This window comes from Hypanus sabinus, chromosome 17 (assembly GCF_030144855.1).
Source record: "Hypanus sabinus isolate sHypSab1 chromosome 17, sHypSab1.hap1, whole genome shotgun sequence".
NCBI lineage: Eukaryota > Metazoa > Chordata > Chondrichthyes > Myliobatiformes > Dasyatidae > Hypanus > Hypanus sabinus.
In genome coordinates, this window is record NC_082722.1 from 57,028,883 (window position 1) to 57,043,239 (window position 14,357).

Here is a 14,357-nt window from a genome sequence, read left to right on the forward strand (position 1 = left end):
AAACACACCTTAAAATCCACAGTGGACTACCTCAAGAAGCACAAGCTGAAGGTTTTGCCATAGCCCTCACAGTCTCCTGACCTAAACGTCATCGAAAATGTGTGGATAGACCTCAAAAGAGCAGTGCATGCAAGACGGCCCAAGAATCTCACAGAACTAGAAGCCTTTTGCAAGGAAGAATGGGTGAAAATCCCCCAAACAAGAATTTAGAGCTGGCTACAGAAAGCGTTTACAAGCTGTGATACTTGCCAAAGGGGGTGTTACTAAGTACTGACCATGCAGGGTGCCCTTTTTTTTGTTATCTTGAAACTGTAAAAGATTGAAATAAAAAAGTAATCACGCTTAAAATGTTAAAGAAATGTGTTATCTTTAACTCATCTTTTACTGGCTTAGCTATTCACAGTAACAGAAATTTTGACCAGGGGTGCCCAAGCAAAGCTTAGGTGGTCAAAATCTTTCTCTTGTGGCAAGGCAACCAAAAGCAACACTAGTTATAACGTGAGAGGTAGTTAAAAGGGGGTCTTCAGGGATTTTTTTTTGTTACCAGGCTCAGAGAAGTTGAAATCTGGAATATGCTGCTTTAGGAGATGGTGGAGTGGATGCACTCACTATGTTGAGAAGCGTTTAGACACTTAACTATCCAAGGTGTAGAAGGATACAGTCCTAATGCAAACAAATGGGATAAATGTAAATGGTCAGTATTGGACGTGTTGGGCCAAAGAGCCTGTGTTCCTTCTGTACAACTGTGTGATTCTGTGGAAGGAACCTGCACTCCTTATACTGTTGATGCTAGTGTTGGAGTGAGAATATTCTATACCTGACGAAATGCAGTGTCATCCACAATTGTGATTGACAAATGTCAGCCTGTGCTGTGCGGAACCAAAGTATATTTAATTGGTTTGTAAAGTATTGAAAACGGCATTGTATTATTCTACTACCATCAACAGGAAAGACTACATTGCCATTTGTAGACTTTCTTATCTGGCCAGGGATCCTCAGGGTTTACTTCCAAAGCCTTCCCTATGAGTGGGTATAGCTGCAAGGCTGTGGAAGTTTGAGATCAGAGTTTTCCTTCTAGATGAGCTGCCAGCCACAGCTGATGAGCCCCATCTACCTGAAGTAATTGGTTGTATGCTGCTTTTGCCCCTTCTTCTGTCAGTAGAAACAATTTCACTGGGCTTAATAGCTAAGTCACACATGAAAGCCAGCAGCTGGATTTGGTTGTCAGAGGCTATTTGAGACACATGCCATTGGGAGCATTTAATAGGTAGTGGGAGCTCCTGGGACAACTATTGAACAAAACCTAAACAAGGAAATAGCTGCGATTCCCTTTGCTTCTTTGAGACACTGTGCAGCTTAATTGGAACAGGAGGCTGTTGCCAAGCAGTTTCTAGCTACCATCAGTCGCATGCACTGGTTTGGATATTAGAAACTGCACCTTGCTTAGAGTGAACAGTTTTTAAATTATGTCAGTTATCCATTTGGACAAAAAGATGCCAATTCAAAAGCAGTGATTTTTGCCAGGAAATGTATTGTTGGACTACTGTGCTACTTTATGCAGGAAGGCAATAAAGGTAGTCCATTATCTGCACTAGGTGCCTGCACTAATTTTGCTCATTTACAGTAAATCCAATGCACCGATTCTTCAGTGCACTGGGTCAGTGGCAGGACTGACAGTAGGGTAGCTATTGCCTCAGTTGTGGTGAGGACTAAGCTGGAGGCAAAAAATGAGAATGAAGGGGGTCATTTCTGGTTGGCTGCCAGTGACTAGTGGTGTTCCCCAGGGGTAGGTGTTAGGACCACTTCTTTTCACGTTATATTTCATTGATGGAATCAATGGCTTTGTGGCAAAGTTTGCAAACAATGTTTTCTATGTGGCGGTAAGTTTTCAATCCTCATTTACCTTGGGCTCCTGATCTATGCACCAGCCTCTTTACCTTGTCAAATGGCTTTTGGAAATCTAAACCTACATCATCTACAAATCTCCTTCTATCTTCTAACCTATATATAACATTTTCAAAGAATTTAAGCATCTTATCAAATATGATTTCATAATGTTATCTCAGTTTGATTATGTTCAACCTTTCTAAAATAGTTATTTCCTCTTTGGTTATTGATTTGATTCTGTCATTCACATTCACATTTGCTGTTTTTCAATCTTTTTGTGCACTCCCAAAATTTTGTATGTTTTGAAATATTTCAACCAATGGATCTACTATTTTTACCATCACTTCCTTTAAAATTGCTGGGTATAGGCCATCGGGTGCTGTTATCTGCTTTGATTAGCCTGTGTGTTTTATAATACTTTATCCCTTGTGATAGGAACTTCCACCCTGTTAATTGAAATGAGCCTATTCAGAATTCAAAATTGCTTAATATCATTTCTAGTACACGTGTAAAGGAGAACAAAATAATTATTACTCTGCATCCACTGCAAAAAATACATAATAAGATTAAAAAGAACAATAAATATATAAGATAGCCAAAATACATAGATTAATTGTATGTCCATAAAGTGACACTAGGCACAGGAGTGTCTGTACATAAGGTGATTCTGACAGGAAATTATAAAGTAGTGTTGGTGGGGTGAGTTAGTGGGTGGAGGCGTTGATGTGGGGAAATCGCTGTTTTTGAGTCTGGTGGTCTTGGTGTGGATAAAGCATAGCCTCCTCCCTATGGAAGTGAGACAAACAATTTATGAGCAGGGTGGGTAGGTTCCTTCGCAATGTTACTGGCCCTTTTCTGGCACCTTTCTGCATACATGTCCTTTATGGTGGGTAGGATGGTGCCAGTGATGCATTGGGCAGTTTTGTACCATGCAATGATGCAGCATGTTAGGATTGTTGGTTTGTGACGTTCGTGATCTAAGGTTCCTTTAGAAGTCACTGAGGAAACAGGAGCAGAATCTAGTAGCAGAAGGCTTAAAGATTTTAAAAAACGACAAAGATGCTAAAAAGATTAAGATACCACTGCTTTGTGTTAGCTATTTATACCACAGAGATGAGAACAAATTCCATTCACATTGTAAATAAGAGTTAACCAATGAGAAAGCACTTATTCAAATAATTCAGAACATAGAAGCTTCCAGAGCTTTCCAGAATTATACTTTGTGTAGCCACCTTAGGCACATTAAACTTGTATGCATGTAACAAACAGATAATTGTTAAACTGTAAAGGAAATAACAATTGAACAGTATAATCTAAGAATTATGCAGTCAGATCTATCAGGATGCTCTTTGCTGCATATCCATAGAATGGTATGAGTATAGATGTGCATTTTTCAGCTCCTCTCAACCTCATCAGAAAGTAGAGGCATTGGTGGTATTTCCTGATTGTGTAGAATATGTTCTGAGACCATAAAGAGTGTGTGCAAGATTTGCACTCCCAGGACTTTGAAAGTGCTTACAGCTTCCACCACTGTGCCACAGATATAAAGAGGGGTATAAGTGATACAAGTTCTCCTGATGTTGCTAACCATGTCTTTTGTTGACATTGAGGAAGAGATTATTTGCCTTGAGCTCTTCCACTCCTCTCTATAGGCCATCTCATTGTTTTACTGGATATAAGACTTAAAACATTTTCTGAAGAAATTTTGCATAAAGATATCTGACATGTTAAGTTATGGATTTTGTATTTTATGATTCTAACTAAGCAATTTTGAGTTTAAACTGGACTGTTTCAAAGCATCGATAAATTTTGCTGTCTAATATGTAATACAGCATTGACCCAATTTTCTTTATTTTCCAGATAAATAAATCTGCATTTAAACTTGTTTTTGTTCAGCATTGAAAAGCCTTCTGCATTTATACATGTCTAATAATTACTTTTCATGTAGAATTTTACAGTATGTATCTCATTATGTTATTCCCAGATGGACTGCTCCTAGCTTCAGGTTGTGAGTTCCTAACTAACGCGTGACAGTCACCACAGTAAAGTAGGGCAGAGTTTGCCCTCAGGGACTGTCTAGCACCAAGTCCATATCACACAGCAACCGAATTCTTGAGCACAGCTAGCACCTTAATCACTGTCAGTTTTGAGAGGAAATACTTCTTCAAAAGATTAATGAAGAAAGATTTCTTTTGTGAACATTGTTCAATTCCGATTGATCTTTCTAATTAATTACACTTGAAGAAGTTCCTTTATATTATACCCAAAGTTTGCCATCTTGGTGAGACATGTAATTGTGTGCAATATTACCACATGGGACCTACACAAAGTTCAAGTCAGTATGCATATTCACATATCTTAACAGATTCTTGCTGATTTGGCACTTTCCAGAAGTGAGTAAATGTAATTAAAAATAAGCAAAAGCTCTCCCAGCTCGTAAGATTCTTTGTGAACGCTTATTTGGAGGGAGCATTAGTAAGCAGAGTTTTCCAGGAGAAAGGAAGAATTCGATTCAAGCCAGAGTCCTCTTATTTAGACCTTCAATTGTTGCAGCGGAATTAAAATATTGAAGGAGATTAGAATGTAGTATCGTGTGTGGTTGTCCTGTAGGAAGAGTAATTATTTCAATGTATAAGTAGTTATAAAATTGTAATGAAAAGTAATTAACAAGCATCAAAGAAGAGTGTATTTGATAAAATACTGCAGGGGCTCTAATATGAGACTGAAGCGTAGCTGATCCATAAATTTAACTGTGTTGCATTTGAATGTACATAACTCTTGATTGCACTCTTGATTTCTATCACAATTTGAAGAAATCTAATGCAGATTATTTTTCTTTTTTAGCTATTTAATTGGTGAAGAAGGGTACTGCTTGACATCCATGCAGAGTGCTCTCTCATACGTGGAATCTTTATCCAAAGCTTGAATCTTGTCTTTTTCATCTGTACATTTGCTGAGAATGGCTTGTTACAAAAATATTTACTAAAAGACAGGTTTTGTATTAAATGTAGTTTTCAATAGATATATAAAATGTTTCAATATTTAGGACTAACAATTTGAAGTTGTCCAGAATATTCTTCTTATAAAATGTGACTTGTTGAGGTAATAATAAAAGACTGCACAAAGGTCAAGTAGAAGATTTAATCTTCCATACTAAGCTGGAGAGGACCACAGCCTAAAAGACATTAGAGCTGGACAAGTTCACACTCTCTCCTTCAATACAGGTTCCGCATTTTCTGTGGAATAATTTGGATGCTAGATATTTTTCCTCCTTGTATCCTAATATATTTAAACCAAATCAGTAGGACTTTGTTCAGTTAATATTGGTTTAAATCAATAGATTTTCATATGTTGTATTTAATGTTTATTTAAAAGAAACACAATAGGAGTTTTTAATGCTGCTGTACAAATCTTTTACTGAAAACCTAAGAATGAAAAGATTCACCAGGGTCACAAAGATTTGAAATTTTGTTCCTATAAATAACAAATATTCTGAAGTTTCTGATTACTTTTTAAATATTATTTTTATTGTATATTTTTCTGTGCATTTGTACATGTGTAAATTCCAAGGCAAGATATAGGTTATTGCCAGTGAGGAAGTAATTTATTGTTATTCTGCTGGAAAGAAAAGAGGCCTTTTTGGGGGTGAAGGTAGGAGAAGAGGAGAGATATTTGTTAAATATCATTGAGTGTGTTTGTGCATTATTATGCCAAAAATTAGACATGCTTATGGGGATGGGTTTAAGATTGCACTAGTGATGCCCAGCCACTACTTACAGGCAGCAAAAAACAAAAGAAAGGAAGCTACTAAAAATCTTATTAACAAATCTTTATTAATAATGATCAATGCTAACAATGCAGAGATGAGCAGTAGTGATGGTGCAGGCGAATCCTGTCATGGCAAGCAGAGTCAAGACGTTCCCAAGAGCAAGGAAAGTCCCGACATCTGATCAATTTAAACACCAGGCTGAACTGGAAAGGTCAGGTACAGACTCCAGAGCAGTCTGAGAGCTAGGAGCAGCCTGTTGTTTGGATGATTTAAGCACTGGGCCAGATTGAAAAGGTCAGGGTGTCAGGGCTGGAGGCAAGGGATGGGCCAGTGCTGCTAACTGCTCCGTGACACTTGCTCAGCTCTGCGCAGTGATGCCTGACTTCGCGTCTATGGTTTCGCAATGTTTACTCAGCTTTGGAATGAACTGTGCCTGTTGCCTGCAGCAGCTGCAGTGACGCCTGGCTTTGTGTCTTTCGTAAAACTCCAGTTCTGAAGCTATTTGTCTGCTTTTGTTGTTAGCGAGATTTGTTTTTTCTCTCTGCGCATTGGATGTTTGACAGTTTTGGTGGGTTCTTTTGAGGTTTCTTTGTTTTGTGCCGGCCTGTAAGGAGACAAATCAATCTCAAGGTTGTATGGCACATACATGCTTTGATAATAAATTTACTTTGAACCTTGTAAAGTAGACAAAAATTACAGTAAACACAAGAAATTCTGCAGATGCTGGAAATCCAAAGTAACATACACAAAATGCTACAGAAATGAACAAACAGTTGACATTTCAGACCGAAATTCTTCTTCAGGACTGGAAAGCAAAGAGGGAAGACGCCAGAATGAAAAGGTAGGAGGAGGGGAAGGAGGATAGCTAGAAGGTAATAGGTGAAGCCAGGTGGGTGGAAAGGGTCAAAGGCTAAGGGCCAGAGAGGAAGAAATCGAATGGGAGAGTGGACAATGAGAGAAAGGGAAGGAGGAGGGGTACTGGAGGGGGAGGTCATAGACAGCAAAGAAGAATTAAGAGGCTAGAGTGGGGAATAGAATAAAAGAAAAGGGGGAGGGATTTTTTTTAACCAGAAGGAGAAACATACCATCAGGTTGGAGGCTACCCAGACAGAATATAAGGTGATGCTCCTGTATCCTCTGCTGATGTTATAGGTGTTCTGTGCTTACAGTAACTGGCATAATATGCTGTATGAAGTAACTACTTGACAGCTGGCCACTTCTCCATTCAGATTTTACAAGTGTGAGATGTCAAAATTAAATACACCATTATTTACACAATCTCGCATTTAGAAAATCAGAAGACTAATGTTGGGTGCATATTTTTTTTATCATATTTGTGAAAGAAACATAGCTGGTTAATTAAGCTGAGCATTAAGGAATTGAGGGAAATCTGAATAGTTTTGATAACTGAAAAAATTAATGTGACCCTAATGAATCGTGAAGTGGGCTGCTGGGCTAAATGGTTTCCTCTTTCTCCTCTTGTTTATAGTAACACACACAAAATGCTACAGGAGCTAAGCAGGTCAGGCAGCATCGAAGGAAAAGAATAAAGACTCCTTATTCCCTTCTGTAGATGCTGCCTGGCCTGCCGAGTGCCTCTGACAGTTTGTGTGTGTCACTCTGGATTTCCAGCATCTGCAAAAGCCCTTGTATTTATGATTTACTGATCCTGATTATGCTTTTTTGTCCAGCATTACAGGATACTGCAGAAAAGAGGCTACTGTTCTTTTTGCACTCCTTAGTCTTCATTGACCACAACCTTTTATTCAAATTCAGTATCCTTTTGATTGTGTGAAAAGGTTGGAATAATATTTTAATTTTTTTCTATGTGCTTATATAATTAGCTAAAAAGACCAGAGGATATTAACTATTGCATTAAAGCCTCAAGTTTGATTCACTAAATACACTAGTTTTAGGTAAAATTGAGGAAGGTTATTAGAGATCTGTAAATGGGCTGCCATGTGCAATTGAAGTAAAATATTTCCTAAAGGGCTTTGTGTAAAAGAAAAATGCAGGTTAGAGTGTTTCAGTTTTGAGTTGCTGGTGTAACAGACAGATTTTTCACTAGTGATTCAGTGATTACACAGTTCCAGCAACCAGGATTCAATCATGATTTCAGCTGCTGTCTGTGTGCAATTGCACAATCTTCTTGTCTTGTATAGACTTCCCTGGCTGCTCTGGTTTCTGCCCACATTCACGCTAGAAAGTTAATTGGCTCCTGTTAATTACCTCAATGTAAAAGTAAGTGGTAAAAGAACCTCACCATGGTATGTGGAAAATTGCAGATGTGAATTTTACAAATAAAATCTTGCCTCAATTATATTAAACAGGTTTAAAAAAAACATTAACATTCTTCAGAGAAGGGAATTTAACATTTTAACCTGATATCAACTCAAAACATCAATTATTTTCCTCACATGGATGCTGTTCGACACACTGGGTTCCTTGAGCAAATTGTTTGTAGCTCCAGATTACAGCATCTGCAGTCTCTTTGTCTACATTCCTTACCCATCTAGGTTGTACGTGACTTTCAGCAGCTTCCTCAGCAACTGAGCCTATACCATAAATACTGGCATTGTCAGTGACGTCTGTATTTTGCAAATGAGTAAAGAGGACAAACTTAGACTTCACTTCTAACTCTCCGTAGGGTTATTCGTAATAGCATCTTAGCAACAGGAAGTGAAGAGATTGTATAGTCTGGATACAAGCCATTCAGCCTTTCTGTATCTCTTTTAAATTCCTTACACTCACTCTACTGAAATTTCTGAGTGGAAACTTCCAAGCTTCAAACACTTTCCCTATTGGCAAGTTATTTTCTCTGAGTAGAGAAATATATAGAAATTTCTATATTGGAGATTGTTTGCTTATAGCCATTAATTTTTGTTTCTGCCAAAAGTGGATTCCTTTTTTTATCCAATCCATTCAGAATTTTAAACTTTTATAATTAGAATTGGAGCTTGGCAATTCAGTATTCTCCAAGTCTCTTTTTTTTAAAAAGAGAAGGATACTAACCCTTTCTTTTGCAATAGAAATATTTTTCATTTCTGGTACTATTCTTTCATGATTCTGTTCTGTTCTTTCTGTTATACAGGAACTAGACAGTCTACACTGTGGATTATGAATTGATAAATATAGCTTGCATGATTTAGATATTAAAAATGCACTTTAGTGATTCATTGTTTTCTTTGTATTTTCAATCGCATTCAAAAACAACAAAAATACGGAGGAAAAGCTTGTAAATGCTTTGAAGAATATTTTTGCTGTTCTGCCAAGAATTTGGCAATAAATGACTACAGCACTGCTATATCGTCCCATACACAGTATTGAAATGAATTGAAATAATTAACGCAAAATGTTGATGGCCTTTAAGTGCTAACTAGAAAAATTTGCACTCTAGATATTTGGAACAGAGAATGATATTCTGCTGGAGTCCAAAATATTTAATTTTAGCTGTGAATATTTACAGTGATATTTATTTGTGTATTAGTAATCCTAAACAATTGCTTTGCCTGAGACTTCTGAGGTAAACAAGTTTTACTGAGATAGCTTCCCATTATTTCTCAACCCCACCCCCAAAATAATTATTCTTGGACTACTTCCAAGTGGCTGCACCTAAAGCCAAAATGCTCTTCTAGATCATTGTACTTTGGCTAGGCTTCTTTCCTGCTGCACGCAAATCAATATCTGAGCTAGTGATGCACTGTTTGCTGACTGGGATTGGCTTGTGTTGAGCATAACTCCAGTCCCTCAGACTATGAAAATGTTACTGCTGTTAGGATACTACAGCTGCGTAGAATGTGTCTGCTAGGAGGTGTATACCTTGTGATACCTTGATACAAAGGGATACAACTAGCCTCTGACCACATAGGATATCTGAAGCAACCGAAGAAACCTTCATCTTTCTACTCGAGACAAAAGTGGATTCCTGTACTGAACTAATTAATGCTCTTAATCTTTTGCTGCACCAATTCATCCTGTTAGGAAATTCTGACTTAACCACGTGAAATTTCAATAAAACTTTCTTTGGATACCCTTCAATTGAGTAGATACCCGGCTTCCTTTGGCAAGGTTTTACTTTCTTTTCAAATCCAAAGGAGCAAACAAAAATGAAGGTGTTCTCTGAGTTACCTCATACTTGACAAAACAAATGTTTAATTTCTATCTGAGGAAGATATCCCTTCTAAATGCAAGATAAAAGTGAATAGATATTATGAAGTGAAAGCTTTCTCATGTTTGAAACATTTGATCATAATAAATACATTCTCATTGTTAATAAGTGATCAGTTATGTTGAAAGGGATAGGGTTTGATAAAAATGTGCAGCTATGTGGTGGTATGAAATATTAGGTGGTTAGTTACTTGAACTTGCTGTGCATTTGTAATTTGGGAAAGTTTTTCTTTAAATAGTTAAATGTTAGATTATTCAAAAGAACAAGTTTATAACCAAGTTACTGCAGCCTTTGAGGTAAAAAAATTTAAATATGATCTGACCACTCAAATAAATCCAGCAGATGTTGTATTTACATTTTTGATATATAGTTTATTAATGAAAGCGACTGAATTTTAACTGTGACTTATGAATGAAATGGAATATGCTTGCAGATTATTTTTAAAAGTTTGCATTACAAAAGGGAAAGTCTTTATCCAATTTATTGTTATGTACAAAAATGCTATTTGGTAATTATAACAAAATGGTGAGATCAGTGGCACAGTTTATACATTTTTCTGTTTTATCAATCGTCACTACAGTTAGTTTTCCCTTTCAGTTTTCCATGCAACTTCCAGTGATGGGGAAATGTGATTGTGCTCACTGTGTATTTGTGCTATATAGATCAATTTATTTGGTGATGGAATTTTATGATAATGCTTCCAGTACAATTTTACCTGGAAAAAATATAATGAGTTTATTTAAGTTGTGCTCACAGTTGAACTAAATTGCAATTCTTCTGTATAAATAAAAATTTTAAATTGTGATTTCTCCTATGAATGTATTAACATGAATAGGTGCATTACTGTGAACTATATTTTAGAAATAAAAATAAAAATTTGGTAATGGGAAGATCAATCTTGCTCACTGAAAAATCATTTTAACCCAGTTTCTTTGAATTTTAAGTTTGATTCATAATGCTACACTATTCTTGAAAAATAGAATAATGTAATTATAAAAGTTAAAGTTCAAAGTAAATTTATTGTCAAAGTCCAAATATGTCACCATATACAGCCTTGAAATTCATTTTCTTGTGAGGAAACTCAATAAATCCACAACAGAATAATAACCATAATAAAATGAATGAAAGACCACACCAATTTGTGCATTCAACTAGTATGCAAATGACACAAACTGTAAATACAAAAAAAAAGAAATAATAAATAAATAAGCAATAACTCTCTAGAAAATGAGATGAGAGTCCCTGAAAGTGAGTTCATAAAATGTGGGAACATTTCAATAATGGGGCAAGTGAAGTTGAGTAAAGGTATCCCCTTTGGTTCAAGATCCTGATGGTTGAGGGGTAATAACTGTTCCTAAACTGGTAGTGTAAGTCCTGAGGCTCCTGTACCTTTTTCCTGAAGGCAGCAGCGAGAAGCGATCGTGTCCTGGGTGGTGGTAAGTCCCTGATGATGGATGCTGTTTCCCTCAATGACATTTTGTGTAGCTGTCCCCACTGGTGGTGGGGAGGGGGCTTTGCCCATTATAGGTTGGGCCAGATCCACTACTTTTTTTAGGATTTCCCTTTCAAGGGCATTGGTGTTTTCATACCAGGCTGTGAAGCAACCAGACAGTATACTGTCCATTACACATCTATAGAAATTTGTCAGAGTTTCAGATGTCAAGCCAAATCTTCACTAACTCCCAAGGAAGTAGGGGTGCTGCTGTGCTTTCTTCGTAATTACACTTGCATGCTGGGCCCAGAACAGGTCCTCAGAAATAAGAACACCAAGGAATTTAAAGTTGCTGACCCTCTCCACCTCTGATCCTCTAATGAGAACCAGCTCATAAACCTCTGCTTTTCTCCCCCTGAACTCAAAAAAACAACTCCTTGGTGTGATTATAATATCTCTTTTGATGCACCATCAATAACTCTCAGAGACGGGAGGCAAATGATAGGCTTTTATTAGCTGCAAACGTGGCCACAATATCTTGGCGACTGAGGGAGGAGTAGTGCCTCCAATCGCCTTTATACAGGGGTCTGTGGGAGGAGCCACAGGAGCAGTCAACAGAGGGGCATGTCCAGACAGGTATACTCATAGTTTACCACATCTTTAAAATGGATCCTTTCCAAGGAAAGCATCGGGTCCAGCTGGAGTATCTAGCTGAGCACTGAGGACCTGTGCCAATCAACTGGTTGGTGTATTCACAGATAGCTTCATCTTCTCGCTCAGCAATGTGTGGTACTCACCTGCTTCAAGCAGGCTTCAATCCAACCAGTGCCCAAGAAGTGCAAGGTAGCCTGTCTAAATGATTGTTGCCTAGTGGCATTTAGATCCACAGTGGTGAAGTGCTTTGAGAGGCTGGTGTGGAAACATTCAGGTCCTGTCTGCGTGGCAACTTGAAACTGCTCCAATATGCCTACCGGTGCAACAGGTCTACAGCAGATGCTATCTCATTGACTCTTCACACAACTCGGAACATCTGGACAGCAGAGATGCATCCATCTGGATACTCTTTATCAATTACAGCTCAGCATTTAACTCCACCATCCCCTCAGAACTAATCAGTTAACTCCCAGAGCTGGGCCTCAATGCCCCCTTGTGCAATGGATCACTTGTAGACCTAGTTAGTTCAGATTGGCAAAAATTGCTCTACTTGCTTTACACCCATGACTGTGTGGCTAAACACAGCTCCAATGCCATATATGTATGCTGATGACACCACTGTTGTAGGCTGTATCAGAGGAGGTGATGAATCAGCATACAGGAGGGAGACTGAACGTTTGGCTGAGTGGTGTAATAACTGCAACCTCTCACTCAATGTCAATAAGACCAAGGAACTGATTGTAGACCAGGACAGGGAAACCAGAGGACCACGAGCCACTACATCAGAGGGTCAGTACATAAATTCCTGGGTGTCACTATCTCAGAGGGCCTGTCTGACTCATCATATAAATATTATTGTGAAGAAAGCACAAGAGCGCCTCTACTTCCTCAGGCAGTAGGAGATCTGACATGTCATCAAAAACCTTGACAAACTTCTGTAGATGCTTGGTGGAAAGTGTGCTGACTGGCTGCATTGCAACCTGGTATGGGAACATCAATGCCTTCGAGCGGAAAATCCAACAAAAGGTAAGTGGTTTCAGCCCAGTACATCACGGGTGAAGCCCTCCCAACCATTGGGCACATCTACATGAAACACTGCCGTAGAAAAGCAGCATCCATCATCAAAGATCCTCACCACCCAGGCCATGCACTTTTCTCGCTGCTGGCATCAGGTAGAAGGTACAAGTGCCTCAGGACTCGCACCATCACGTTCAAGAACAGTTACTACCCCTTAACCATCTTGAACAAAAGGGAATAGATATACTCATTTAAGGACTCTGTTATATTGTTATTCCATGTTTGTTATTTTATACTATTTATTTATATCTGCATTTGCGCAGTTTGTTTACAGTTTTACTCTTCTATAGAGGTCAAGATGCGGGGTTGAGATTGCAAAGGGAGCTGGAAAAGGCATGTAGTAAGGGTAGTGACACAATTGTAATTGGGTCTTCAATATGCAAGAGGATTGGGAAAATCAGGTTGGTGTCCGATCGCAAGAGAGGGAATTTGTTGAATGCCTATGGGATAGCTTTTTAGAGCAGCTTGTGCTTGAGCCTACTCAGGGAAAGGCTGTCGTAGATTGGGGGTTGTGTAATAACTCCCAGATCTTACTAGGGAGCTTGAAGTAAAGGAACCTTTCGGACACAGTGATCATAATGTGATTGAATTCATACTGCAGTTTGAGAGGGAGAAGCATAAGTCACATGTATCAGTATCACAATGGAATAAGGGAAATTGTAGAGGCATGAAAGAGGAGCTTGCCCAGGTGAACTGGAGGACGATACTGGCAGAGATGATGGCAGAGCAGAGATAGCTGAAGTTTCTGGGAATAGTTCACAAGGCGTAGTATAGTTATGTCCCACAGAGGAAGACCTTCCCAAATGGCATATAAGGTAGCAAAGGTGAATGGGAAGTTAGCAGCTCCATAATTGAATTTGCTGACCATCTCAAATAATAACAAGGCAACCTAACAGAGAGGAAGTCATCATCCTGACACAGTGGTGTCAAGACAACAACCTTTCCCTCAATGTCACAAAAACAAGGGAGCTGGTTGTGGATTACAGGAGGAATGGAGACAAGCAAACCCCTATTGACATAAATGGATCGGGGGCTGAGATGGTGAACAGCTCTAAGTTCCTCAGCATTCACATCACTGAGGATCTCACATGGTCTGTACGTACTGGTTGTGTGGTGAAAAAGCACCTCTTTCATCTCAGACAGTTGAAGGAGTTTGGCATGAGTCCCCAAATCTGAAGGACTTCCTACAGGGGCACAAGTGAGAGCATTCTGACTGGCTGCATCACTGCCTGGAATGGGGACTGTAATTCCCTCAATTACAGGTCTCTACAGAAAACGGTGTGGAGAGCCCAGAGCATCTGTAGATGTGAACTTACCACTATCCAGGACATTTACAGAGACAGGTGTGTAAAAAAGGCCGGAAGGATCAT

The 14,357-nt window shown here is 38.6% G+C and overlaps 1 protein-coding gene across 1 annotated transcript in view; it reads left to right on the forward strand.

Annotated features, from left to right (window-relative positions):
- The window catches only part of vps9d1 (VPS9 domain containing 1), an 87,588-nt gene extending 76,856 nt beyond the window's left edge, over positions 1-10,732 (forward strand). Inside the window, exon 15 of the mRNA XM_059993125.1 lies at positions 4,732-10,732. Coding sequence (XP_059849108.1) covers positions 4,732-4,813 — 82 coding nt within the window. The 3' untranslated portion in view covers positions 4,814-10,732. The remainder of the gene's footprint in view (positions 1-4,731) is intronic.
- Positions 10,733-14,357: the final 3,625 nt, after the last annotated feature.